An 11120-nucleotide genomic window follows, 5' to 3' on the forward strand; every position below is an offset into this window, starting at 1 on the left:
ATTGTCAAGTCAAATGTTGTTTTTTGTTTTTTTGAAAGGCTCTTTGCTCATGATTGGGTATTCCTTGCAAAGTGAATTTTCACCACATTCCGTGGGAGACGGAAGGGAAGTTGGCGATCAGTGGCCTTACTTTAGGCTTCTCCTCGCTCTAGCTTGTCATGGGAAGTAGCGGGCTGTTGCTTCCCTTCCCAGCCGAATAGGAAGTGGGCCCTGAGACCAGATTGGCCAGGAGTTCTAAGAATCCCAGCCAACTGGGTCTCAAGACCTGCTTCCTGATTGGCCAAGAGGAGAAGCAGCAAGACATTAGCGAATATTAATTTGCTATTGTCCCACAACTGGGTGGGCTCAGGGCACAGTGCTCTGCGCCCCGAGCCCACCTCAGGCTCTAATAATGTGCTTCAAAAAAAAAAACCTCATTGAGATCCAATGCGTCTGGCGCCCTGTAAGTAGTTTAGGGGCTGGGAGCATGGATTAAATATAAGAAGTAGTGTTGCGCAGTACTGGGTTGGGCGATATTATCCTGAGAAATCAGTATATTCTGTCCACATCACAATAATTAAGATTAGATGTGCTATCGCCCAGACTAAAAGGAGATATATAAGAGGCTTAGTAAAAAAATGATGCTCAGGTGTGAATGAATCTGAGTGAGTGTCTTCTACGTCACAATATGAATAGCATAGTACATCCAATAGTAAACAAAATAAATAGTGATTCTTAATGCGATTAACACAAAATCGCACAAGAAGTGCCAGTGCTAAATAGTGAATAAATCTATAGAAATATCAGCTACACCATAAATAAAAACCAATGTACATAAAAAAGTCACTAAAAAACAAGAATTATGTGAAACGAATTTGATAGTGACTAAAAAATCGCATAAAGTGCCAGTGCCAAGAATTGTTGTAAATAGATACGTATAAATATCTTTATACCATATGCTAAATTATGTGAATACGGTGAACACATATAATCGTGTAACATAAACAAAAAACAAAATTTGAAAACGTGTCAAAAAAACACACAAGAATGAGATCTCTGTAAAAGTATTCGCAGTAAATGTGCACAGTGATTTAAAAAGCTGTATCAACCAATAAATATAGTTAAAAAGATTGCACAATCACATATATCAGGTTTGTGTCCATTCAAGATGTGCAATAACTGGTGGCGATTATATTCGAAATCGCATGCAACAGAAAACGCATAAAGTGCTGGTATCAGATTTTTGTGTGCACTATAAGGTAACGTTGCAAACAGTGATGGTATTGGTGATGGTGACTATATCCCACGTGGTCCTGTGTGCTCAGGGTATAGATGTCCCCTTACCTTACAGCTGTAAGGTAACAGCGTTTGACATATGTATCCTCAGGGTTCCTAGTGGTCTTTATCCCTCGAGGTCCTATCCTTATGGCCCCAGAACCTGGCGTCTCCTGCCTATTACGCCGTGTTGGTCTCCTCAAGTGGACGTTCAGCGGTACTCAACAATGGGGAGGGGGGGGTTGTTAGGTTGCCTCAGCGGTGGTTGTTATGTGAGGGTTAAGCAGATAAGGAAAAGAGGGAGCCCCATAGTGTAGTAATTTTGAACAATTAGATTTTATTTAAATATAGTGGATAAAATACTCACAAACATATAGAGATTTATTTACAAGGTATAAACGAGCCTCGAGCTCGATTGCGTCACTTCCGGTAGCGTCCCGACGCGTGTTCGTCACGGTCACGTGACTTCATCAGGGGATGACTAGTGTTCAGGGAAGTGTCTTTAAATAGAGACAATAATTGCTAAATCGGTGGCCATTTTGGGGAAGACCCGGAAGTGTCCCGGCGGCCATTTTGCGGTTTACATTGTCGCCGGAAGTGTACCGGCGGCCATCTTTTTGGTTTGTTACATCGTGTTTCTCATGTCGGTGGCCATTTTGCTGTTTATATTGTCACCGGAAGTATATAGGCGGCCATTTTTTTGGTTGTTACGCCTTGTTTGCTATATCCTATGTCCAGAAATAGATACATGGCTATTGGATAATTGGCTAATGGATTAGGAAAGCGCCGCTCCAATGGAGCGACCACCACTGTGCTCTATTCTTTATTATATGAAGCTCTCTGGTTTTTCAGTGCTAGTGTTGGATTTCTACAGTTATGACTGCAAAACCTGGGGAATAGACCGAGAAGACAAGAAGACAACACTCAACCTAAATAAACAGTGGGGTTGATTTACTAAAATAGTTAAAGTGCAAAATCTGGTCCGGCTGTGCATGGTAGCCAATCAGTTTCTTAGTTCAACTTGTTCAATTAAGCTTTGACTGAAAAAAAACTGGAAGCTGATTGGTTTCTATGCATTGCTGCACCAGATTTTCCACTCTACAGTTTTAGTAAATCAATCCCAGAGCAACAGTTACCCTTTTGTTAAAATATCAAGCTATTAAGTTACGCAGCTAAAATACACAATATTGTTTTCTATAGAAGTTACTGTTTTAGTGATTGTTTCATAGAAGGTCTAGCGTTTAAAAACACACTGAAAACACTGAATTGCACAAGAAAGAATATAATATAATTTCTACTATGTCTCCAGGAAGGCCCCCTTCCATGGATAAGAATTTGTTCAGCAGGACGCATCCTCATTTCAACTGCGTCCAGGAAATCTGTTCAAAATTACACTGCAAAATACTGTTCGTGTAAACTTAGCTTGTTTGAGGAAAAAGCCTGAGTCTAAAATGCTTAAGAAATACAACTGAGGTTGCCTATATTTGATTCATCAATACTGCAGTACTAATTATATTTATATCCAAGTGTCTACATTTATAATATAGGCATATATGCTATGGTTTTTCTGTATAAAAAAACAAAGGTGCTATTATTAGGTCAGAACATTTGTGTACCCTTAAGAATCTCCTTATTTCAAGCATGCGGTTACCCCTATCAACCAATGAGAATCCAACATGCACTGTTCTAGGCTAAATTCTGATAGATTTCTCTAGGTCACTACGCCTAAAAATTAACACCCACAAATAACGTCTCCTCAATGCAAAAGGCTGTAAGCCCTTGTACACACGGTCGGACATTCTGACAACCAAATCCATTGGATTTTGTCTGAAACTGTTGCATACACACAGTCGGACAAAGTTGTCGGAAAATCTGATTGTACATAACGTGATAACGTTATTTTGTTACGACGGGACTACGTTCAGGCTAGTAGCCAATAGCTTTGGTCTAGGAATTTGATCTAAGCATGCGTGGCACTATGTCCGTCGGAGTAGGCTGGAGACCACACACAGTTGGATTATCCAACAAAACGGTCCGATAGGACACATTCCGTCGGAATCTCCGACCGTGTGTACAAGGGCTTAGTCTTTATCTATAGAAAAGGGTTATTTTCTGTAAGCGTGATTACAGAAATCAGACTGTAAAACATACCATAATATCTGGTAATACATAACAAAGCCAAAACAATAAAATGGGCACCACAGTGGCTTAGTGGGTAGTGCTTCTGCCTTGCAGGACTGGGTTCCCGATTTAAATTCCAGTCAGGGATATATCTGCATGGAGTTTGTATGTTCTCCCTGTGATTGTAAGGCCTCAAAGCCATTCTGTTAAGTTATGTGGCTCCTGTCTGAATTGGCCCTAGTATGTGTGTATGTATATATGCATGTGAGATATGGACCTTAGCTTGCAAGTTTTTTGAGGGCAGGGATTGATGTGAATGTACAGGATGTGAATGTGCTGCATAAATTCTTGGCGCTACAAAATTATCTGTAAAAAAGAAAGAATGCATTACATCAACATCCATTACATACATTACATCAACAAGCATCCATAATGGTCTTACTGGGGCCAGGAAGATTTCTTTCATTGGTCATATTGACATTTGGTGCTGACCAAGTACACGAATAGGTACTCAGCCAGTTACATTTCAGTTGATAGGGAAGGGCTAAGGCTCCATGCACACTGAAGCTCAAAAAAGCTTTTTCTGGACGCCAGATTGCTGGCGGAAAACGCTGGTTGAAAAACTTGCTTTCAACAGCGTTTTGTACTAGCGTTTATGAGCGTTTGTTAGCGTTTATGGGTGTTTTCAATAAACATACACAGAGGACACTCCAAAAATCCCACAGTGCATTCCAAACTCCCACAATGCATTGAAAAAATATAATGCCGAACACTAATTAACGTGTGTTTATGAGCGTTTATAAACGTTTATTGGCGTTTGACATTTTTTGGTGATGAAAAACAGCACTTTGAACGCGAATTTCTGGCGTTCAGAAAAAAGCCCATAAACTCATTTTGGGGTCATTAGATTGACTTACTGCTATTCCATAAATAATTGTTTTTTTTTAAAATGTACCTGACTCGCAAGATATTAAATTACATACCATATACACAAATCTGAATACGTTAAAGGAGGGACCTGTATGGGTTTACAGTTTGATAAGAATACCTAAAAAGGCCAGCTTTAGAGTGTACATCTACTTTAACTGTTGTTGTTGCATCGTTAGTAGACAGGTTGAAAAAAAGCAAAAGTCCATTTAGTTCAATCAATAGAAGAAAAAGAGAATAAATAAATAGAAAACTTCCATTTACACTATTCTATATCCACAGTTGATTCAGAGGAAGGCAAAAACTCAATAAAACATGATCCAGTTTGCTTCAGTAGGGGAAAAAATTCCTTCCTGATCCTCTAGGAGGCAATCGGATATTTCCTGCAATCAAATACCCCTGGTGTTCCACAACTGGAAAGGTAAAAAATATTTTAAAAAAAAGTATTTTGAGATATTCTTTGTAAGTGGAAACACATAATAAACATATAGCGGTGCTTTTTAAATTTGACTGCAAAAGTGGAAATGGACTTCAAGGATGATTAATTGTCCAGATGGTATGCAATGTTTACATTTGGGTTACTAATAATGTGAAAAGGAGTGCCTGCTACTTAAACTGCTAATCAGTTTAGACAAAAGCACTTGTGCAGCATAAACAGTCACAAGGGGCTCATTATATAAAAAGACAAAGATTGATTTCAAAATACGCTAGCCTGTTATGAGAAGAATGTGCGATTCCCTAAATAATGAATGACTTTGTTAGAGAACACCAAGCCATATGTCAGCACAAGATAACAGATAGGATGAACTTTACCAATATGTCCAGAATTTGTACTGATATCATAATCCTGAAGGAATTGATTATCTTGTGTAATAAATAACATGAACAATATTTTATTATATGAATATTTTCATAAATAGCAAGCAGGATCTATAATGGCAAAATATTTTTTCAGGTTTAAAGGTCAGCAAAACAGTCCTGTATTTACTAGATAAAGTGAAAAAAATATTACAGATTTTATTGTATTTCTTAATAAGAGATATTTGATTTAAAATAAGTCAACATAAAACTAGCAATTCACTGGCTATATAGGTGTAGGGCCAAAGTAGAAGGACAACCAATTGGATATCATTCTCCTCTAGACATTCACTGAATTGATGGTTTTGGGAATCTTATTAGCAGTTTGAAGGCAGCAGAATGACTCTACTCTCAGTCTTTGGGCCACCTTGAGGCTATCCTAAAGCATGCCTTACCATGTGGCTGCACCTGCACTGAACAAGTTAATTACTCATTTAGGTCTAGGGGGCATAGAAAACTAGATTTATTTACCCTATCCTCTTTGCTGTTAGACCAGCACCTATATGATTTTATCTCCCATGCTCCAGCAGTCTAGGGTCCTGACATCAGCAAGACCAATATAAGGTCCATATCCCTAAATTGGGCATAAGGACACAGATGAAAAGTCGACTGCTGGAGCATAGTGGAGCACCATCTCCTCGGGTAAAAGTGATTTTCTCCCCTACACCTAAATGATTCTTGAGGTGTGGGTACAGCCACACTGCATGGAGGAATTTTTAGAATCCCTGGACTCTGGCTTTAAATGAAACCTGTATTAACAATAATGTTAGAATAATGTCAGCACGTGTTAAAAGTAGTTACATACAAGCAGGGGCGGACTGACCATTCGGGCACTCGGGCACTGCCCGAGGGCCCCATGCCACTAAGGGGCCCCATCAGGGTTGCTAGCCTCATAAAACCAGGGACAGTATGTAAAAATCTGTGTTTTTTTTTAAATCCCAAGATTATAGCTGCCCCGCCTCTCCAATACCTTTTCAGTATGTGTATGTGTATTCTGTGTGTGTATACTGTATGTGTGTGTGTGTATACTGTGTGGCCCCATAATCTATTGCCTGGGGGCCCCATAATCTTCTCCTATTGCCCGGGGCCCCATAATCTCCTATTGCCCAGGTGCCCCATGAGTTGTCAGTCCACCCCTGCATACAAGCTGTTGCAAGCATCTACAAACATCTCCCCAAGTGCCATTGGAGTCTAAAACCCAGGACATTCTATTATGTGAATACGACTTTAGCTCCTGCAGATGGGCTTGATACTATCCTTACCCACTACCTACACCTCGTAGCTTATTTAGTAGAGTATAATTGCAGTCAGGAGGGCAGAACAGAGCTTAAAGTGTAACTTAACTGAAAATTAAACATTTTTTTGCAATCATTAGATGTGATATCAGTCTCAGTTTTCTTTTTTAGCCTTTTTTTTTTCTTTTTTTTTTTTCACCTGGTAATTCTGTCAGAAAGTAACAAAAGTGTCTCCATTGATTCTCTATCCATAATAGAGACACCCTAAGGCCCCTTTCACACGGGCGGATAGAATGGTGCTTTTAGCTGCGGATTTTCTTCATTTCTACCGCAGCTAAAAGCACACAATGCTTTCCTATGGCCCCATTCACACACAGCGTTTAGCGGCGATTTCGTTACATGCGGTTCGGTGCGAATAGAAAAAATAGAATTGTATGCGTCCAGGTGCGATGTAGCGCAGCTATAAGCACATAACCGCAGGTAATCGCAGTCTTTTGTGTCAATTGCGGCCAGCAGCGTGAAAGAAGAAAAAAAAAACCCGGAAGCACATCCTATACAGCAGGTGTACCTGGGAAATGACACAGGAAGTTGAGAGGGATGAAAGGGGAGAAGACAGCATGGCGGCAAGAGACATCTCACACGAGGCCATCATCGCACTGGTGCAAGCCCGACCAGAGTTATGGGACTCAGAATGCCCAGGATATGCAGACCGAGTGCTGAAGAGAGCAAAGTGGGAAGAAGTCTACAAATATGTCACACCGAACTGGGACGAGATGTCTGCAACTGAACAGGATAACCGAGGTGAGTGCAAGGTTTGTTGTGTCTATGCAGCAGGGTACACATGCATCCTAGTAAAGATTTTACCCCCTAATGACCAGGCCATTGTATGTTTTTTTTATATATTGCAGGAAAGGAGGTTTATACACGTTGGAGGTCCCTGCGCGACCGTTACAAAAAAGAAGTCAACGAAGAGAAGGCTGCGGAGAGAAGCGGAGCACCCTCAACTCGTTGCAGGCCTAACCCCCATGCAGAGGCTTTGTCTTTTTTGAGGCGCACCACTGAGATGCGCACGTAAGTATATCCATTTATTTTACTTAGCGATTTGTGACCATTAAAGGCATATTCATGTTCACTTTTTTTTTAAACGTGTAATCTTTATTGTTACCTAGAACTGTGTCAAGTGTCCCTGTGAGAGCAAGCGCAAGGCGCGAAAGTTCGTCGCCATCACCATCAGGAGACGCTGACACCAGTCAAGAAACCACAGAAACAGTGTCATCCCAAGAATATCATCCATCCACTCAAGAACCTGCGGTATGTATTTTAAAAATGTCACAATTTCTGTCCACAAAAGACGTTACATTTTGAAAAGGCAGCTGGTGTTGGCACAAATGTTGTAGAAACAACAACGACTTGTTTTTTGGGCAAGGTGTGACTTGTTCTTCTGGCTTTGGAGGTCTTCAGTGAGATCAGGTTTTTGCAACAAAACAAGTACCTGTGTGTGATCTATTCTAAACAGGTGCTGCAATATTTGTGCAAGCCATCATATGCTGTTCAGTGTGACCTCAGTATCAGATGCATAATCTATATATTATAATATTGCAGGCAAATCCAGATAGGAGAGTCCGGTCTACTACTACCACCCGTCGAACACGTACTCAACAAGAGACACCTTTTGAGGAATATTTCAACCGTATCATTGAAGAAATGAGAAACCAATCACAAAACCAGGCAAAAGATGATGAATTCCTCAACATCTCAGACCCCGATGTTATGTTTTTAAGAATGTTGCTTTGTGTAATCAGGGAGATTCCTGCAGATAAGCGCACTGAGGTCAGGGGTGATATACATGCCTATTTAACGTATATTGTGTCCGCTTGCAAAGAGCAACGCCCATATCCTAAATTTCAGCCATGGGCTATGGGTTTTAATTCACCTAGTGGGTCTTTCAGTAGACCAATGCCCAGTCAGCAGTGCCATGACACAACATCTGCCATTAACCCTTATGTAGGACCCCCACCACTGTATACATCTTACCCGTCTAATCCTGGTTACCAAAGGATGCATGTGCAGCCACACCCAGTGTCTTCACCCTCATCTTCCCATTCAGGATCACCCATAGATGTTGGCAGTGAACCAAGCCATTCTTCCCTGCGTAACCCTAATTATTCAATATATGAAAACTTATAGTATTCCTATGGCAGTGATATGACGGTTGTATTTTTCTTGTTGTGTAATGTTACTTAATGTTTTACCTACACGAACTAATGTTTACAACAAACCCCAGATTCCTCCATGTACACTGAACTGTACGCACAGAAGAATCTCCCACTGTCCCAAGCTTATACATGTTGCTACTTGGCCCCACTTGCTCTCACAATACCTGAACTTTCTGATTGGGTGCTAGCATTGTTTAGGTTGAGAGACTTGGCCCAGTGGGAGATTACCCCATCTACACAGTGGAGTGTACATGGCGACATCTTTTGCACTTTCTCCATCTAGCCAAATATTTCAGAACTGTTTACCGCACTCAGTGCCCATCTTTGGCCCCTTTCACACGGGGCGGATCAGTAATGATCTGCCCCGTGATGATCCGCTCGCTCAGCGGGATTGCTCCGTTGTCCCCGCTGAGCCGGCTGCGGACAGGGCGGTCTCCGCACACTGTGCAGGGACCGCCCTGTCAGCTCTCCACTCTCCTCTATGGTGATCGGACGAGCACGGACTGTCTGTCTGTGTCCATCCGATCGGCTCTGCAGACGGATAGAATAGGTTTTTACTCCGTCTGCAGAATCGGACTGTTGCGGAGGCGGACGATATCGGGTGCCACCGCAATTGTCCGATTCTGTAGACGGAGGGAAATCCAATTTTTCTAGCCATCTGCAGAGCGGATTGGATGAACACGGACAGATGGTACGTGCTCTTCCGATCCCCATAGAAGAGAACAGAGAGCTCACAGGGCACAGTGTGCCGGGACAGCCCTGTCTGCCACCGGCTCAGTGGGGACAATGGAACAATCCCTGCCGACCAAGCGGATCTTCACGGGACGGATCATTACTGATCTGCCCTGTGTGAAAGGGGCCTGACAGCACTTCAGGAATACTGTAACCTTTTTTTTTTTTACGGGGGGTAGTGGGGGATATTTTGTGGACTCGTTATCTGTTGCACTTGAAATTCAATACTTTAAACTAAAAGGAGATTTTATATATATATATCTCTATATATATATATATCTCTCTATATATATATATCTCTATATATATATATATATATATCTCTATATATATATATATATATATATATATATATATATATTCCAAAGGAATTAAAAAACATTTTTCTATACTTGCAAGCATTCAATGTTTTTGTAAGGTTTTTCTATTTTTTTTATACACCCTGTGCAGTGCAGGAATACTGTAACCTTTTTTTTTTTTTACGGGGGGTAGTGGGGGATATTTTGTGGACTCGTTATCTGTTGCACTTGAAATTCAATACTTGAAACTAAAAGGAGATTTTATATATATATATTCCAAAGTAATTAAAAAACATTTTTCTATACTTGCAAGCATTCAATGTTTTTGTAATGTTTTTCAATTTTTTAAATACACCCTGTGCATTGCAAACGATAGAAATAAAAACAATTTAAATTGTTGAAAATTGTCGACTACTTTATTTAAGGCAAACGTGAAAACTGACACAAAAACCTGAAATATGTGATGAAAAAAACATGCAACAATGGTTAAAAATTTATACATAGTCCAATTGCCATGGCAGCTGTCCATCTTCACTCAAAAAATAATCAGTGAAATGTTCACGGACTTGTAGGGCCTGATTACTTGGACGAGTGCCAGTAACAGGACCTATGGGTTCCTCATAAACAGGGGTTTCGGTGGCCACGATCTCCTTACCCCTCAAAAAATTGTGGAGAACACAACTCGCTAGAACCACATTGACGGCATGCTCAACTTCCAGATGCATGGCTGTCATCAAAACACGCCATTTGGCAGCGCAAATGCCAAATGCGCACTCCACCATTCTTCGAGCTCTGCTGAGTCTATAGTTAAAAATTTGCCTCCTGGCAGTGAGACCATGCCTGGTATAGGGCCTTAGCAGGTGCGTGGATAAGGCAAATGCCTCATCTCCCAGCACTACAAGTGGAAGATCTGGTCCAGTAGTACCAGGGAGAGGCCTTGACTGTGGCACCTGAAATTCGCCATGTTGAAAACGCCGCCCCATTACGGAATTTCTGAAAATTTTCGAATCTCCAGAACTCCCATACGCTCCAACATCCACAGCGATGAACTTCATATTTGCATCGCTGAGTCCCAGAAGCACAATAGAAAAGTATTTCTTATAATTGAAAAAGCGGGAACCGGATTTTGGAGGCTTGATGAGCCGGATGTGTTTCCCATCTAATGCCCCAATGCAGTTTGGGAAGTTGGTCTTCTCCCAAAATTCCTCCGCTATTTCCTCCCACAGACTGGATGTTGGCTCCGGCATGACTGATGTTCTCAGTTCTTCCCAGATGACGTAACAGGTATCATGCACAATGGTGGATACGGTGGAAATTCCCATCAGAAATTGATGATGGAGGGAGGTGAAACTGGCACCAGTGGCAAGGTATCTGCAATACAAAATTGATAACAATTCAGAAAATATAAAATATAGTAAAATAAATAAAATTTAAAAAAAAATCAATATACATATGGAGTTCTACATGGTAACAAATAA

The 11120-nt window shown here is 41.0% G+C and overlaps 1 protein-coding gene across 1 annotated transcript; it reads left to right on the top strand.

The window, feature by feature from the left end:
* Window positions 1-6664: 6664 nt before the first annotated feature.
* On the top strand, window positions 6665-10046 carry LOC143997059 (uncharacterized). Its single transcript, XM_077492445.1, has 4 exons — window positions 6665-7196; window positions 7304-7466; window positions 7565-7706; window positions 7998-10046. The coding sequence occupies exons 1-4, from the start codon at window positions 6971-6973 to the stop codon at window positions 8580-8582; spliced, it is 1116 nt and encodes a 371-aa protein (XP_077348571.1). The 5' UTR covers window positions 6665-6970; the 3' UTR covers window positions 8583-10046.
* The last annotated feature ends 1074 nt before the right edge of the window (window positions 10047-11120 follow it).

Source organism: Lithobates pipiens, unplaced genomic scaffold (genome assembly GCF_037356315.1).
Source record: "Lithobates pipiens isolate NorthernLeopardFrog02 unplaced genomic scaffold, aLitPip1_a1.2 Scaffold_19, whole genome shotgun sequence".
Classification (NCBI taxonomy): domain Eukaryota; kingdom Metazoa; phylum Chordata; class Amphibia; order Anura; family Ranidae; genus Lithobates; species Lithobates pipiens.